The 18,768-nt window shown below is 42.9% G+C and overlaps 1 protein-coding gene across 50 annotated transcripts in view; it reads right to left on the bottom strand.

Moving 5' to 3' along the window:
- The window catches only part of Sorbs1 (sorbin and SH3 domain containing 1), a 224,215-nt gene that overhangs the window by 53,648 nt on the left and 151,799 nt on the right, over nt 1–18,768 (bottom strand). For 25 of the 50 annotated variants that reach the window (XM_040744733.1, XM_040744762.1, XM_040744828.1 and 22 more), the window contains 6 exons: nt 18,126–18,200; nt 17,745–17,807; nt 8,842–8,889; nt 8,601–8,730; nt 6,164–6,278; nt 772–855 (listed from right to left, as the gene is read on the bottom strand). In XM_040744733.1, coding sequence (XP_040600667.1) covers nt 772–855; nt 6,164–6,278; nt 8,601–8,730; nt 8,842–8,889; nt 17,745–17,807; nt 18,126–18,200 — 515 coding nt within the window. The remainder of the gene's footprint in view (nt 1–771; nt 856–6,163; nt 6,279–8,600; nt 8,731–8,841; nt 8,890–17,744; nt 17,808–18,125; nt 18,201–18,768) is intronic. The other 25 variants (XM_040744767.1, XM_040744808.1, XM_040744784.1 and 22 more) reach the window with 4 other exon arrangements.

The raw sequence follows: 18,768 nt of genomic DNA, 5'->3' as shown, positions 1-18,768 counted from the left end.
CTATGCCTCACTCTTGCACCTATGGACTCCTTTTGCAGTTATAATTGGGAATTCAAAGTAACTACAGGTTAAAAGTCCATCACCATGGTGGAAAGATGAGTTCAGATAATCCTCATGCTTAAAACTCATCTGGGTGCAGGACTAAGGAACTCCCTCCCTAAAGGCCAAAGTCAGTTTGTGCTGCCAATTCAGAAATAACTCAGGGAAGCTGCCAAACACTAAATTTTCTAGAATTCTATCCTCCATTCCAAATCCTGGAAAATGCTAGCACAACTCAGAGAAACCATTCCCTAAAGCAGCCTTTAACTGAGCTGGATTGGAGTTGTAGCTGCCCAGAGAAGCACCTTTTTTGGCCTGCTCAGATACCTGCCTCACATGTATGCTTTAAAAACATGATCAGAAGCACTGCGATGCTGGCCTTCTCGGTGATGCACTCCCATGCCTGTCTTCAGTATATCCTCAAGATGGTTAAAACAGTGACTGGATGGCAGAAAAAAATGCCATATTTGTTGGGTGTGGCAGAGGGAGGTCCTAGGACAAGTGATACCCTGGTCATGCTCTCTGGATGTTCCAGGAAGGTGTATCCCAGAGCTCACTGTCCCTTCCCGTAGGAAAACCTACAGACTGTAGTAAGATAAGACAACCCGACTATTGACAATCATGGCTGCTCCCACTACTGAATCCCTCACACAGACCTGATTCCGTAGCAGCAACAATGCACCAAGAGCATTATTTCACAAGGTGTATAACCACTGAAGCTATCACACTTACCGGTTTCCCAAACTCCAATTCCGAAAAGAATTTATACCAAGGTTCATTCTTTAAATCTATCTCTTCTGGGCTTATATCCCGACTCTATAAGGGTTGGTGACAGGGAGATGGAAGAAAGAGAAGGATAACATTATGAAAAGATTACACAGGAACAGGCCAGTAGAGATGCAGTGGCTTTGAGTTACACAGCACCTGCTTCAATGGCAGTGACCGTCCAGTTTGACTGACACCAGCAAAAACAGGGAGGGGATGTGTTCATAAAAACAGGGAAACTGAGGTAGGGAGCCACGAGGGATTCATTTTGAGTCTCCCAGCAGAGGCAGACAGACTGGAGATGGAGGATTCGGCACCATACTGCGACTCTTCACCACAAAGCTACATGTGGGCACAGTAGTCCTCAATCATTTCAGCACTGGAGAAAAGAAAGCCCTTATCTCCTCTTGTAAAGAAATATTAGCTGTGAGCATATAAAGTGGTGAGTACACCAAACATTCAGCATCTATGTCAGAATAAAACACACAGTGTTTACGGGCTAGGACAGTTTTAGTACTTATTTGCAAGGCTGCTTTAAGGTTTTCAAAAATAAATACAAATAACGACGCTTTAGAAAAGCCAATTGGTTAATACTGCATCTTTAATGGCACATGAGTAGGTGAGATACCATGTGTCATACACAGCAAAGTGAAGAATGATGTAAGTCAAAATAGAGGACACAAGTGAAAAACATTTTAAACAAGCATTCGTGGGGAATGAGTACAGACAGAGTATAGCCTGTGTTCTAACAAATAAATGTTAAAGGATTGAGAAAAAAATTAAGTGACAGGAAAGCTGAACAAGACAGAGAACAGAACGGGGAAGAAACTTCTGGGTTGCGTGCATTCCAAAGTTAGATGCCTCACTTTTACATTGCACTAAAAATGTGTCACTGAGATTGATAATTTGATTCTGTGATTTAATATTTCATCTGATATTATTAAAGTTCGGGCACTTTATCTAGGGAATACCAACTACTTCTGGAAAACACTAAAAATGGACGATTAGGAGTCAAACCAAGTTTCCTAATGAGGGGAGTTATTATACTCATATGGTGCAGGAGTGTTTGATATTCAAGGTTTGCTTAAATTCTTACGTTCTTAGTAACTCTGAAAATTACAAAAGATTGAGATGTGACTTTTCTATAACAATTTGAAATACAAAAATGTACACGGTTTCTTCTGAGATTGAAGATATCACACAAGAAACTTAGCTGCCTCCTGGCACAGGAGAGCATACTGCCAGCCCCACCTACAGGCCATCAGTGCTACAACATTTCACAGTAGTCCTCCCTGGAAGCATTGGCGCCACAGACTGAAAACTGTCTTAGTGATTTTTACCAAGCCCTTCTTCCTTAAACATCTATACCATTCTTGCTGTTACAGGTGGAAGATACGGGCACCTGTCAGAGACTTTCTTTAACTGAAATATGATTTGAAACTAGAGGGGAATACATGTTGACTCCATCCTCTTGCTTCTAGATCAGTTTACTCTAAAGTTTCCATCTTGAAGGAGAAGACCTGCCCATTCAGATATTAATTGTGCCTGCTAAATGTGTGTGCGCGCGCTTGTGTGTGTGTGTGTGTGTGTGTGTGTTTGCATGTGTGGTCACATGTGTGTACAGGTGTGTTTACGTATCTATGCACATGTATGTAAATATCAGAGAATAACTTTAGGTGCTGTTCCTTAGGGACCAGTTACCTTGTTTTCTGAACCAGGGGTTCTCATTGGCTTAGGGTTTGCCAATCAGGCTAGGCTGGCTGGCCAGCAAGTCCTAAGGGATCTGCGTGGCTCTGCCTCTCCAGTGCTGGAACTGTAAGTACAAGCTACCAAGCCCAGCTCTTTTACTCTTTTTCTGGGAACTGAACTTGGGTCCTCTAGCTGTTATCTCTCCAGCCGAGCTTCTGCCTTCATTTGGTGAAACGAAGCTCAATGTCCACAAAGACAAACCATTAGCAAATGATGGCTTGAAAACATTGGCAATGCTACAATCTGGAGTGATGAATTTTCATGAAACCTACTTCATATTTGTTATTTTTACAAAAACTATTTATAAGCCGTTCCCTGGGAATAGGTTAGGCTTTTTTTCATAGAATGTACAAATATACCAACTCTTTTGGAAGACTGCCTAAGAGTTATGATATTTACAGCCCTGAAAGAATTAAATCATTTTATTCTTGAATGCCGTTTGCAGAATGCCAAAGCTAATGCTGAGTGAAGAGCAGGTTTTGTTAAATAACTTGGGCCCAAAGTGTCAGTTCTTAAAACTGCCCAGACATAAAGGAATAAAAGGTACTGCCAAGGGCACTCACACCTGCATCAGTCTGCTGGGCATAAATGCTCAGAGCATCCAATCAAGGAACAGACTAACAGTGAACACCCTTCTGGAAGCAGAGGAGCCCGGTTCCCATAGCCATGGCTCTTCCACAACGCCAGGCTCTGGTCTTCCCTGCTGTGGGCTGCTCTTTTTCTAGCTTGATAAAAATTCATGGAAAGGGTAAGAAGCTTGCCAGGAAAATGTCATCTCCTCAAAGACAATGTTTTGCTTACATAGGAGCCAAAGACCAGCTTCAGATTTCAATTAAGTAAGTCATCTGAACATGGTGTGTTCACTTACACCGTGGGTTACAGGTTTTGTGGCTCTTAGACCCATACTACCCATCTTGGCCATTATTACCAGGCACTCCAGCAGGTTGGAGGGCCAGATAATATTTCTATTCACAAATGAAAACCTTGAGATTCAAGAAGGTTAATTGTCTTCTATGCCTGAAGGCACATAGCAGAGTCAAGACTGGAGGTCAGATCTTCTATAGCTGGTTCAGCCAGCACTCTAAAGCAGGACTAGCGGCCAGCGTGAAATGCCAGAGAAAGAACTCAAGAGAGGCAAATCCACTTGTTCCTACTTCCACGTGCATTCTCTGCCTGTCATTACTATCTCAATGTCTGCCCTTGGCTGCCACACACCTACAGAATAGGAACTCCAACATCTATGCCAAAGCCTGGCATGGAGAAAGTTATTTTTTTCTATGTATTGGTTAAATTAAGTTCATGTCCCATAGGAAATTACAGAAACAAATATATATGTAAAGTCTAGACATTTCTGATAAAGCAGGGACCAACCAACACCTCTCTAATTCCAAGACCAGGGAGAAAAGGTTGACTTATACTTTGATAGGGAGGTGAGACGTATTTAGACCTTTGTGAATCGAGTCACCTGAGGATTCAGAAGGTAATGTTTCACGGGTCTGGGTAGTATGAGCATGCTCCAAGGCAAGAGGCACTTCCATAGCCTATTAACATTCTTCCTGATGGTAACAGTTGGCTGTGTCTGGGCCTAGCCCTTTAATTGGCAGAATTAAGTGTGCAACTCAAATGGAAGAAAAAGTGGGATTTTTTTTCTGTCTTCATAAAGAGACAAAGCAAACTAAAATAAAATCTAACTTAGAATCTGTATCTGTCACCAGTTTACATTTACTAGTTAATGAAATGGTTCTTTAGTTCTCTTCAAAAGCCATATGAATGAGGGTGCCACTCAAATCCTAGTCAGCCAGATGCTTCATACCAAAAGGCAAGGCTCACACAGAAACTCACATAGCAGCTTTTCTGTTCACGTGATAAAAATAGCAGGACTAAAAAAGATCAAACATAATAGACCAATTCAAGCCTTGTCAAAAAATTAAGATTCAACCGAAATTCCTCTCTAAAATCAACATCTCTTTGGAAAGACAGAGCTAGCTGGGGTAAAGGGCACTGAATTAAACTGTTGGGCAGATGCCCACATGGGGCTATGGACGGGCCTCAGGCCTGGAACACACAGAGGAGCGCCTGTACTGAAACAGCAGATGGTGTTTTGCTATCCTTGTGGACAGTCTCCACCACTCCCTAGAGGGTCCTCCATGAGGCACTGTGGGGCACTTCCCAGCATTTATAAAAATAATGCCAATGATCCCAAGAACTGTGGTACAAAAGAGGAAAACAAAATAATGTTGTTTTCCTAGTTCTACACAGAGGTAAAATCACTGAGACCAAGGGGAAAAAGTGGAAACAAAGGCAAAATTAAGAAAAAGGGTGTCTGCAGTAGAAGCAGGGACAATCTATGAATGATCATTGCCCAAATAAAAGCACCCAAAGTCCTCCAGAATCCCTGAAATCACCTGACTGTATTAATGCACAATGGAAGCCAGTAGGCTAATTGCTAAGGAGTGTGGCTTTCTTTCCAGGAACCAGGTTGCCATGTACACTTATTATGTGGGGTACTTCCTGCAGGCAGAGAACCCTCGATGAAGCAGGGAATAGGAAGGAAGTCCTTCGGCTTGTCTTGTCTCTCACGGGCTGCTTAAAATACCTGTTGTGTCCAGCAAACACTGAAGAATGTCAACTCTGAAAGCATTTCTGTGAACTGGTGACCTTTTTCCTAATTAAAATTACTCCAGCATTTACAAAGGCATCATATTTTCATTTCAGTAAAAGTCAAATCAATTACCCCTTAAAAACATGTAGAACAGCAAGCTAACAGCTCTGAACGAAGCCAGAATCCTGTGTAACCTCTCCATCCCACGGTCCAGCCACATTGACACAACCCTGGAGAATCTCTTTAACCATTTATCAAAATTTGAAGCAGCTTTTTCTAATGAAGGGTGAATGAAAGAGGACATGATTGGCAGATATGGAACTAATCAATCTGTAAAGCCTTCCTGTTCTACAGAAGTGTTTACTTTTCCACGTTGGCCTGGAATTTCCACACCATTTCCCCACTCAATGTTCTAGAAATTTGAATTTGTGTAAGGGACAAGAAGCCAAGCTGATTTGACAAGTTACTTCTCAACACCGTGCCAATCAAAGACAGAAGACCTAAAACATAAAATGTAACAGATGAGGGCTTTACCCCAAGTTACATCATTCTATTAGTTATTTATCTTTGAATGATTTCAATGCTAAACTGGTCATTTCTGTAAATTCTATCCATTTCAAACAAAAGTTGTCTACAAAAAGGAAATACCTTTAATCAATAAGCCTAACATAGTAATAAGATTTTTTCCCTAAAAAAACAGAAGTAAGATCAATCTTTGTTAGTAGAAAATTAAAATGAGTTAAAACCATAAACCATGCACAAATGGAACAACAGAGCCACAAAACAAAACAAAACATTAAAAAAAACACGTTGTTTAAAAGCAGACTCGGGAGTCATTTTATGAAGACCTGCAAAAATGCAGAGGGTGGAACTACTTCAGTTTTTGTCACTGTTCTAAAGGAAACAAGCCTATCTCAAGTGGGGGAAGAATGTGTTCCAGCTACACAATGCATCCAAACTAGACAGCATGGGCAGAGGGAAACAAAAGAACGTTCATATGCACATTACCATCTTCTCATTGGTCAGAACGGAAGACTTGCCCGGCTGATACTCGTAAATGCTTTTGGGCTCTGCTCGGTATTTTCTCGTATCCACTTTCTTATCTGGGGGCTCCCAGTCGTTTCTGTAGAAGAAAAAAACCCGTTTTCACGAAAGTGGCACCAGCTTCCCACGCAGTCTGAACCTGGTTGGCTGTAGTCTTAAAGAATTTTTATATCCAAGGCATAAAACTGGAATCAAGGCTAGCAATTTAGCCATACTAGTCTGCTTCTCCAAACAACCCATTTAAATCTCCGTCTTGGCTTTATACAGGGCATGAGGTACCCAGTGCCCAAAACCTGGTACCAGGAGGTGGAGATTGGAAGCGAGAGGGGGGAGGGAGGAAAACGCAGCAAGTCTTGTCCTGGAAAAAGTCTTTCTCCCTGCTCTGCTCTTACGACTTTAACATTCCCCAAACTCGCCTCAACTCCCACACAATGTACAAATACAGGTCCTCAAGCTGCCTGACTGTGGTTCCAACCCTGGCGACCCAGGTGATCCTAGTACTTTACAAACTCCCAGAGCATTAGCTTATCTAACTGGAAGACCACTGCAGCAGTGTGCCCTCAGTAAACACCAGCTGTGCCGAGTCCTTTGCTATTCTGCATCTCAACCTACTATGCACTAATCTCAGCTTGGGTTAAAGCTTTGTTTTTTAAATTTATTCTCTGTCTAGGGGTTGGTTAGTTTTATGTCAACTTGACACAAGGTAGAGTTCTCTGAAAGGAGGGAACTTCATTGAGAAAATGCAGATCCAGCTGTAGGGCATTTTCTTAATTAATAATTGATGGAGGAGGGCCAGCCCTTTGTAGTGGTGCCATCCCTAGGCTGGTGTTCCTGGGTTCTTTCTAAGTAAGTAGGTTAAGCAAGCCACGAGGAACAGGCCAGTAAGCAGCTCCCTCCACTGCCTCTGCAGCAGTTCCTACCTCCAGGTTCCTGTCCTGCTTGGGTTTCTGTCCTGCTTTTGGCAATGAACTGTTATATGGAACTGTGCGTGAAATAAACCCTTTCCTCTCCTGAGATGTTTTGGTCATGGTGTTTCATCACAGCAACAGTAACCCTAACCAAGAATCTGTGTGTGTGGTGTGCATGCACACATTCATGAATACATGCCAGGGTGCACATCTGTAAGTCAAAGGTCAACTGTGTGGAGTCAGTTCTCCTCCCATCTTTATGTGGCTTCCAGAGATCAAACTCAGGTTAGGCGCTAGTGCCATGTACCTTTGCCTGTTGAGCCCTCTTGTCAGCTCTGGTCCCGATTTTCAACCTTACACGTAGATATGGAGTTTCAAAGGATACGTGACTCTTTGGAAAGTGTCTGCCAATGTTTTATGCAGGAACATTACTGCACTTTGTGCTGTGGTTATATTTTGCTTTTCACGAATGGTTAAAAACTTCTAGAAGGTAGAGCAATGATTTGTGTATTTTTCTGTAAAGTTTAATTCAATCTGCACAGAATGTACCCAGTAGGTACTTAATGAAAACACCTATAAAGAATTTCTGGGTATATCCAGACTTTCTTTCAGATTCATTATCAGATTTATCGGGTAGATGTGTTAGGCACATGTGGGCTTTTAAAATAGCTACTCACTTGTTTGTGGAGCTTTGGAGACATGAAACTGTATGTGAATTTAAGAAAAAATATAAATTTCATCTGCACAAACCTTTTAGATTGTGAAAATTGGCAGAAATTGGGGTCAGAAGACACACAGGACACCTGTCCAGGTAACAAGAGACTATTACTTCATAGGACATTTGTCTCCATAATACATGTTATATCAGTAAATAGACACTACAGAATACAGCTGGGTTTAGTGTTATAGTCTTTATTATGAATATGTAAATGATGTTAGTTCTAATTTAAGATTTTTATTATAATAGAGCCTGGTGGCACAGGCTTGTAATCCCAACTACTTATAGACTGAGGTAGGAGGGTTGATAGTTCAAGCCCTGCTTGGGTTACAGGGCAAGTTCAAGGTCAGCCTGAAAAACTAATTGAGACACTGTCTCAGAATAAAAAGTGAAAAAGGAGGGCTATGGACAAACTCTGTGGCAGAGCACTTACTTGCCTAGCATTCAGGAAGGCCCTAGGTTCAATACCTAATACTACAAACTTTTTCTCTTGACTAGATAGAAGGTTATAATAATTATAGTCAACAGTAATTATGCCCATGCTATGAGCCAGGCCCTAATAGGAAAGTCAACTACAATAGCTTATTTTATCCTTGCAACACTCTCACAGAGGAGTCATGCTATTTTTATCCTTATTTCAAGGATAAGGATATGGAAACTCAGACTAAGTCACGGCTGACAGGTGACAGTGTAGAGATTCAAGTGTCGTTCCTAACAAAGGCTCCTGGGATGCAGACTCTGGGAGGCATGGATGAGCATCTAAGGGACCACTTACCTCTCTGGGCTGGACTTAAGTGAAGACGAGCGGGCTGGGAGGGGGAGTGTGGCTGACCTCTTCACTACTTTCTCCCCGTCGATGTAGTTCATCTCACTTTTTGAGCGAGGCACAGAAAGGGGAGACTTTGCTGGAGAGAAGTGCATATAAAATACTTTAAGCTTAAATGAAAACTCAACCTGAAGATGTCTCTTCTACCATCCTCCCCTCCTCCCCACAAGCAGGGGCTTCAGTCACTTACTGTCTTCAGAATAGGAGTATCGAGGAGAGTGCAGGTCAGAATCATCATCTAGTGAACAAAAGATATAAAATCAGGGGGGAATAGACTCAAGTGAGAGGTCCAGGGTATACACCAAGCCCCACATTCACAGTTCTGCATGACATCCAGCCATACCAGGGACCCAGCAGGGAGGGGACTCAAGCCTGGGGCTACGTCACACAGACTATACAGCAGAGCAGTGAGGCTTGCAAGAGCCCATCAGATCCAATACTGCCCAGAAGAAACTGCATCTCCCTGAGGGGGAAGTGGGAGTTGAGATGGATCAGTCTTCCCTGTTGAGCACCATGGCCTCTTTCCAAGGCTCATGGCTACTACTGGATAGGAAAAAGAGGTTCAAAGAATGTGGTTGCTAGCTCCCCATTGCAGCTTTGACCTGTTTTGTATGTTCTTCAGACAACACAACTGGCAAAGAGGTTGAACAGCTAACAAAAGAGCTCAAGAAAACCCACATCATAATCTGGTTTGATTACACCTCAGCTTTGCTTGGTGATTAGATTTCTCAAGACCCAATACTGCCATGGCTCTGTGAAGGAACCACTCAGGGTGATGCTCTGTGAAGGAACCGCTCAGGGTGAGCATCTACACTGAGTCTGCAACAAGTCCAATTCACATGAATTTCTGTGGTGTGTGATGGGTTATGCAGGTGTCTGTATACACATCCCCAGATAAACTGAGTACTGGGAAGGGGTGTAATTTTCAAAGTAAAAATCAGATGACAAGCCCATTTACAGTAACAGATCTGTCCCAAGTACAACCTATGACATCCATGATAATCCTTTCTAAACATTTCTTCTCGGGAGTGCCTGATAGTCTAATGCCTTGCTCATCTGAATTCAGGATACATGGATCTAGAATGAAGACCCAGTTCCCTCCATTAAAAGATCCGTAACACTTTTTTAATAAAGCACATGACCTAAGCAGCAAAGTCAAGTCAAGGGATTTCATATGCTGTATTAATGACAATGTTAATCAAGCCCTTGTTTCTAGGAAAATCAAGTATCAGATCAAGAATTAAAAGAATGGTTTTTTGTTTTATTTTGTTTTTTGAGGCAGGGTGAAACAGCTCTGGCTGTCCTAGAACTTGTTCTGCAGACCAGGCTGGCCTTGAACTCATGGAGATTCACCTACCTCTGCCTTCCAAGTGCTGGAACTAAAGATGTGCATCACCACTGCCTGGCTCAGAATGTTTTATGAAATGTAAGCAAAGCTAACATTACCATTATTTTCAGTACAGTGGTATTCAAAGACAGCTTCTACCTTTGTGGACCTTTACTTCTCCCCAGTCCTGTCTGTCCCAGGTGCCCTTCACCAAAAAACCAGACAGGAATCCACCACAAGGTACCCTGTCCTCCTTCCAGCTCCCCTTGCCTTTATAAGAACTGGTCAGCACCACGGTTTGACAGGGACTACAATTCTTACCAACACATACAACCCTTACTTCTTCAGGGAAGGGAGGGATGGGGTGGGGCGGGGTGGGGAGGGTCTTACTATGTTGCTCAGGCTTGACCTCTAATGTACAATCCTCCTCCTCAGTCTTCTGAGTCCTGGGGATACAGGCATGCATTGCCACAAGCCACCATCCTTTCACTATAAACTGAGTATGTTAACTCTATTTGTGTTACCTTCTGAAAATAGGGCAGTGGAAAGATGAAGTGGAATCAGAAATGTATTTTTGGAAAAAGTGTTCTGAAGAATTTTGTGTTACTGGCTTTTTGTTTGTTTTGGGAGTTTTTTTTTGGTAAGGGACTTAATTATGTATTCATAAAGTCCTATAGTATCAAAGAATACCAAAAGTCAGCTTTCGCAGGGCAGTGGTGGTACATACCTTTGATTCCATCACTCAGGAGGCAGAGACAGGTAGATCTCTGTAAGTTCAAAGCCAGCCTGGTCTACACAGCTAGTTCTAGGACGGTAAGAGCTACACAGAGGAAATCCTGTCTTGAAAAACCAAGATAGATAGATAGATAGATAGATAGATAGATAGATAGATAGATAGATAGATAGCTTTGGCTGAGGACACTTGACTAGAAAAAAACAGTGCCTGCCCCAACCCAAGCTAACATAGGGAATACACTGCTTTAAGCCAAGCCTAATGTTTTAGCTCAAAACTCTACCCCTCTTTGGCTCACAGAAGATGGCACCCTTACAGCAGGTGGTGGGAAGGTCAGTTCCAACTATCACAAGGCTACTAAAACTAGAAGCAAAGTATGGGTGCAGGGTAGCATTAAATACGTTTTAATGTTAAGTTTTAAAAACACTGTTTCCTCTAGATATTTCTAACGTCAAATTTTAGAAGGCTTATCAGAAGACACTGAGAAATAGTTGTTATGTGGTGGGGAAAAACAGCCTAAGGAGCCTGACTGAAAAGGAGAGGAAAGCAAGATGGGGATGCGGGCGGGGCAAGAGCAGAAACCAAGTGCTGATTCTCTCTCTCTCTCTCTCTCTCTCTCTCTCTCTCTCTCTCTCTCTCTCTCTCTCTCTCTCTCTCTCTCTCTGTGTCTCTGTCTGTCTCTCTGTCTCTGTCTCTCTCTGCCCCCAACACCCCCCCTCTCCCTCTCACAGAGATCCATCTACCTCTGCCTCTCTAGTGCTCGGATTAAAGGTGTGCCATCACGCTAGGCTGTGGTTGATAATCTTTATGCTGGAAAAGGAGTCTCATCCACCCTAAGCTACACACGGCAGAGTGCCTTTGTGTGTGGGTTTCACTTCTCCAGTGTTCACTGGACTTCAACATGGACATAGGTTTAGGAACTCTATGAAAGCATACCCATGCCAAATAGATTAATCTGAACAACTTCAGCAATTATGACCAGGTCCACAATTATTTTTGTTACTTTTCTTATAAATCTAACAAAAGAAAACTTTACTTTGTTTTATGAATGAAAATAACAACCCAAGCTCCCATTATTAACTGCTTAATAATAACAAAAACTAGTTATAACAGAGGACATAAACCTCCCCATTTTATAAAAGAGAAGACCAGGGCCCAAGGAAGCTAAGAAAAGCTGCCCTTGGTGACACGGGAGGAGAGTCGCTTCAGCCCCGGGACAGGGTGGCCATTACTTACTACCTTCCACTTCACCTTCATATCTCCAATCTTGGGCAAGAAGACTGAAAATTGCTTCTGTTTTTTTAATCATAGAAGAAGCAAAAAGAGGTGTTATGCAAAACCTAAGGACACCGAAGGCCAAGCCATCTCCAGCCTGGAAGCCTTTGCTCTATTTTTTTCAACACCCGCTCTAGGAGACGCTTAGGCAAGCCTTCAGAGTCACTCTGCCGCATTCACTTGCCCCTGTTGGTCTCCAGAGATAACATTGCTAAAGCCTGCACTTGCTGTTGTTTGAAACTTTCTCCTGGTAAGCAAGTCCACAATGAGGAAGTTGGGTATAGTTAGAATAATCAAGGACGGGAAAGCTAAGTATAAGGCCATCCTTCAACCCATCTGACTAGAACTAGTCAAACGGTGTACTATAAATGTGCATGTGTTTAACCATAAGTACACAAAGAAAAACCTTTCTCAAGTCTTCTATGAACTAGCGACACAAAGCCTACCATTGCATTCTCCAAGGGTTCTTGACAATAATGCCACGGGGACTCAGCTGAGCTGGCATCTTGTGATTCCTGCTTGTGATGGAACCACATGCTATCTTTGCCCCTTGGGACACCAAGCAAATTGACATCAAACCTTGCCACAACCACTAAGAACTTCCTATGCCAACCATTCCAGGAAGCCTGAACATTACACAGCACACACAAGGTGAACAACTTAACTCTGGTGCCTTGAAGGCCCCTGAGGACTCTGGTGTTGACACACCAACAGTTCTCCCTAGGCTTTGGCAGTCTGGCCTGAGTAGCACAATAGCTAGCCCATGAGCTGCCAGGAGCCGCATAATTGCCTTCTCAAACACAAGAACCACGTTACATGAATTTCTAAAAGCTTTCTTCCAGAGTTGATTTTGCTGTTGCTGTTTAGAATTTATACAGTTCTGAAAGCCAACTGGAGAGATTGCTGGACCAAACCATTTAAAGCTCTATGTAACTGACAAAACGGGATGCTTAGTCAAGAGCAGCATTCATAGAACCACAAACTGTGTGTCATTAAATCTCCAGTTAGTGCTTCATAGGTCTTTAAACCTAAAATTATTTCTGTGATAATAACAGCTCACTTTAACACCATCTTATGCCGTCATTCAACATAATTCCTTCTGAGGCTTCACTCCAAGTGCTTAGCAAGAACAAGGATATAAGGGGGAAGTACACACCCCACAGAAAACGGCCAAGGAAGAGGAGACAGACAGAGTCTGGGGAGGCAAAGAAAAGGCAAGCAAAAGGCTGCAAGGAAGCCAAGTCTAGGGGCTTGTGGGAAGTCACAGATTGTGTGTCTTGGTTAAAGGCTGTCAACTATTAAAGGATGGAAAACAACGGCCACAAGAGAGTGGAGAGAAGCTGCAGAAGGCATACCCCTAAGAAAGAATTCTGAGAAGTGATTCGGAAATGGGAAAGAAACAAAGTAAGAGAAACAGCCTGGAGGGATCCATGGGCTAATGGGACCCACAGTCTGGAGGGACCCACGGGCTAGAGAAGGCTCACCATTCCCATCTTCATGCAGCCTTCTGGGTCCCGAGGTGGGAAGGGGATGGATGCTTCAGTTCTTAACTATGCTGCAGACCAAAGACTTCCGAACATGCTGGGCGGAGACCTTCTGGGCAGTCACATAAGGAGAACAAAGGTGACTGCCACAAGCCGCCTGGCCCCTCCCATGGGCAGGACTAGCAAAAGTTTGGGGCAGGAGGCATAAGTTAGCCAAGCATCCTCACAACAGAACAACTCACTCAAACTCAAGCAAAATAAGGCTATTCTTAGAAATCCTGCACAGCTAGGAAAGCTATTTTCACTCAATTCTATCTGTGCCTGAGAAAACTGCCTTCTGCAAGCCTTGCCTTAGGGCAAGCTGGGGCAGGAGTGAGGAAACACACAAGACAGACCCCTGAGACACCACAACCCAGAGATGTTTAGAAGTGGCACCATGAGTCACAGCAACAGAACAGAGCGTGGCAGTCTCAACCGCCAGCTTGAAATGGTGCCAGTGGAATTCATGAACTAGAAGGAAAGCTCTCTGACTTCACCCCTGTGGCTCATGGGTCCTCAGGTCATGGATCATGAAGTAGCCTATCAGCTACTTGGCTCTGTTGCAGATTTGGGGACACTGTGTAAAAATATCTTGTTTTCTTGACATGGAATGTGCCAAGTCAGCTGTCCTTACAAGGCCGGAGTTTTGAATCTCTATTCCTCATGCCAGTCCTGTATTCAAATTCTCTAATTGCATCTTGGCAAGTATCTTGGTCCTTTGGGAGGGGGTGTTTTGAGGAAGGTATCTTGACATTTCAGTAGGTCTGTCATGGTCCCATCGCTTGGGGAGCTTTCCTAATCACATGTTCCCAGATAGATCCTAAGAGACAGTGGCTCAGCAGCCCAAGGCAGGACTGACTCAATAGAAGCTGCTACAAGTTATCAGAGAGCTCTTGGTCAGGAAGGTATAACCAAGTACACAGGGTCTATCAGGAGGGGAAGGATCAGCAAAGCAAAGACCCGTGTTCAGGGTCCCACAGACCTTCTTACCATTTCCTGTGTAAGTTTGTACATGCTACCTTACCTCCCCAGGCACTTTAGGCTCATCTGGTGGGTGGCTAGAGGGATGAAAATGAGGTCAATGGCGGCGATGCGCTCAGCACAGAGCCTCATACTGTACACCACAGCTTCTAAAACGGTGGCTGGGGACCACTTAACTGAGTGTGGGGGTGTGTGAAAAATCTGGAATCAGTAAAAAGTTTTTAAAACATGGAATAACTGAAAATTAATTCAAAATCAAAGGTAACATTTCTGGCACCCACTCATGCACCAGGCAGCTCCACTGCAACCTTGATTCTGAACATGTAATATGCAGACTGCGCACTGCACACGGCATCAAACTACACAACCCCAAGGTTGCCTGAAACACTCTAGCTCAGACTGAACTGCAGCGTTTCGACTGCACAGAGAAAGGTTTCTGTTTTTTAGACTCGCAATGGTTTAATTACACTTTAAATACTTTCCTGTCATCATTCTTCAGTATCTAAGTGTCAAATATGTCTGTGTTAGGATTGTATATAATATGAGAATATTTGACTGTAAAACTTGACTTGCCGACTTGGGTTTCATTAAAAGAAACTGTTAACTGACACGAGTTTATGACAGAATTTCCGAAATGGTTCCAAACACACTCTGTTATTTTGGACTACTAACTTATGTGATTTTACATTCTCAGTACTGATTACTATAAAATCAAAATGGTGATCAACTATGGAAAACAGTAAAGGTGGTTTATGTTCTTTAGTACTAAATGTTCAGCTAAGATTTAACTGTTTGTACAAGTAAACTAGTGCTGGGTGTGTGGTGCACTTCGTTAACCCCAGCACTTGAGGGGTAGAGGCAGGCAGATCTTTATGAGTTTGGGGCCGATCTGATCTATATGAGTTCCAGACCAGCCACAGCTACATAGTGAGACTCTGTTTCTAAACAAATAAATGGTAAAGTCCATGTATACTGAAGGATTATTTTAGAATACATTTCTTTATGATTTATTATCAGTAAATGTTTGGTATGCATATACTTGAAGAAGCGTTTCTCAGGTGAAGAGGGATATAATGGAAATGTTTAAACAGATCTCGTGTCAGGTAGAAGTTCAGTAAGAGCGTGGCAGTCACCACACTGCTGTCCCTTAAAGAGAACTTGGGGGAGGGGGAAAGGCTACCTTTCAGAGGAAAGTAGTGGGTGTAGGGTAACACCAAGCTGCCTTAAGTATTATTAAAGGCCCAGGCGGCTCCTTGCTGTAACATACAGGCTTATTTTTTAAAAGTACATTTAAACCTCATTAAGACATGGCCGTCCTGTTTATCTTTCAGCATCTGCCCAGGTTACATGCTCACTCAGGGAGAAGGAAAGTTTCTAAACTGGTATAAACACTTGCTCACAGGCCCCACTGTTTAGGACAATCAGCTTTGAGATACTTACAAGTATCTTCTTTAAAACAAAACAAAAAAACTACTGTGTAGACAGACATACCAGCCCTCAGGCAGGCTTTCGTAGGCTTCTTACAGATAATCCTACTTCCAGATTCTGAATTACCAGACTACAAAACAATAGCAGCATCAACAGGACTACCCCGGACCATGAGACCTGTAACTCTAACTTCTAGGTCCTCGAAGGGCTGAACTCCCCTCCCTTCCTCTTAAAGGGTCTCACTGTGTGGCCCTGGCTAATCTGGAACTTACTATCTAGCTCAATTCAGCATTGAATTCATAGCAATTCTCCTGTCTCAGCCTCCTGAGCACTGAATCACAGGCATGCACTTCTACTGTCTCAATTTCTCAGTGCATGTTAACAGCTATGGCAGAGACTGCATTTGGTGCTGGTCTGTGTGCAATGTGCTACCTGTGAGGAGTGGCACCAAGGACAGAGCTAAGGTGGGCTGCTGGCACTCACAGGCATGCACTGGTGGTGCTCAGACACCATAAAAACCATGAATCCAGGAAGCCAGAAAACCTCTTGAACAACCACCAAAAAAGCCCAGCAATTTTTTATAATGTTCTAACTCATGTGTTTTTCACATTTGTAAAAAGCCTTTATCTAACTGAATACATCAGCAATATGCTAGACATGTCATCTAGGCAGGGTGGGGGCGTGAGACAGAACCTACCCTATTTTTAAAAGATCTCTAGGGAAGACAATGTCCTCAAAACGTGTGTTAAAGTGTAATTATCTTCATTATTATGAATTTTTATGTTCAACTTAATTTTTTTAACCTTTTAATTCTTTAAGGCCATTTCTTCCTTTTACAGTTTCTGAAAACATTGTGTGTATACACAGACATATACATGCATATCTACTTCTAAATATGCGTGACAAGCTGTCTTGCCTTCCCTTACTGCTTATGTCTCTAGGTAAAAAAGCCCTACTTCCTCTTGTGCCAAACTTCACATGTAACAAAAAACAGACCCTACTGTCAGCCAGAGTTACAAGGTGTAGTGTGACCAGTGACATAAGACCTTGACATCAGGTCATGAAATACTGCCTTGAAATCACAGCCAAGAAGATGAAGGAAGCCATGGGCCCTGCCTATGGCAGGCTTCGGGCCATCTTCCAATCCCATGGGAGTAGCAGGATTTCTCCAAGATGCTTCCCCTCACTCACTTTTCACAACCTTCTTCGATACCTGTACTCCCCCACACCGCATCTCCCAACAAAAAGAGAATAACTCCAGGATACATGGATAGCTGTTGTCCATATCAGGTCATATTCCCATCCAGCTCTTCTATGAAATATTTCCCAGTTTGACCCAAATCTTTTCAAGGGTTACCATACCTCACCAAAACTGACACTTAAACTTATAAAGGTCTTCAGGAATTCCCAATCAAAAAGAGACACCCTGAGAACCCATGCCCAGAGGGGCCCAGTGATCACTGGGGGCAGTGTGGGAAACTGGTAAGCTTCCATGGTTGACAGCTGGCGGGTCTCCCTCCTCAGCTTCATGAAGTCACTGCCCAGCCATCAGGATACACTAAGTGACACCCCAGATACCAGGCCTTGGGTGGTTGATACAAACAGCTTTTCTCAGAGCCCCACACATCCAGAGCATAATGGAAGCTACCCCCTAAGCTATGTAAACCCTTAGGGGCAGGGATTAAAATGCCACGTGGAGAAACCGCCGTGAGACAACATCACAAAACAAAAGGTTAGAGGGAAGCTTTCCTTAGTTATTAGCAAAACCCCCAAGGTGGGAAATAACAGCACCAGTTCAGAGCAGGCACACCATCTCCTGTAATTACCTTCAGACTTAGGACTAGGAGTAGATGCAGGAAACTGGTAGGTAGGAGTGTAAGGGTTGTCCTCTGCAGCAGAGAAAAGCAGTGGGTGTGAAGCTATCCACCATGAAGTGGAGGAAACGATTAACCCCCGGTTGACGCTTTCCAGTGATTATCTATTTTAGTGTTATTAAAGCACACAGGCATCACACTTAGATTAATGAATTAGAAAGGACTTAAGTTATTTTAATATAGCACACCATGCAAATGAGTGAAATAAAATGCTCACGGGCTAAAAATGACTATTAAAAACAAACTCTAAAAGTCAAATTGTGCACCTATAATGGAACTCTAAGAACTAATTTAAAGCTATGGCAACAGATGCACTGTCTAGACTTATGGTACCTTCAGAATTTTGCAGGATTTCAGGAAGTTCAGGGAATTTGTAGGTAGGGAAATAAGGGTTTTCTTCAGGAGTGTCTAGGCAGTGAGAGCAGGTTTGACAGAGAGAGAACAGGAAGATACAAATGGAGAAAGTGAATGAGTAGGAATTCACACATGATTTATATTCCTTGAATTGTGGGACACAATAAGCTTCACTAATGATATGAAATTTAAAATCCAGTCTTTTTGCCTGAATTAAGACACCCCGAAAAGAATTATATAGAAACTGGCTGCAAAGGACAAGAAACACTTAACACAAAGTCTCAAATTTCTCACTTCTTTTAGGTTAGAGATACGAAATATGATAAATGAAAACACTATCCTAAAGTGGTTTTGTTTTCTTTCCCCCCAAATCAAAGGCTGTTTTGTGCATATTAGAATCAAGGCAAACAAGTGAGTCTTGAGCTTTCTGGGTACAGCTGCTTCCACTAGAGCAGGGAGTTTTGTTCGGAATCTGTAATTGTTGAGTTAATAACTAGAGCACAAGAAGACCATTGGTGCCTTGGAGCAGAATCACACGTTCTGTGCATATGTATGCATTCATCCCTGCATTTAGCCATCCAAAACCAGGTCTGAAGGTGGGGAAGTCACAGACCGCTGGAAG

Source organism: Mesocricetus auratus, unplaced genomic scaffold (genome assembly GCF_017639785.1).
Source record: "Mesocricetus auratus isolate SY011 unplaced genomic scaffold, BCM_Maur_2.0 Super-Scaffold_4256, whole genome shotgun sequence".
NCBI classification, from domain to species: domain Eukaryota; kingdom Metazoa; phylum Chordata; class Mammalia; order Rodentia; family Cricetidae; genus Mesocricetus; species Mesocricetus auratus.
This window is presented reverse-complemented; position numbering and strand designations above follow the sequence as displayed.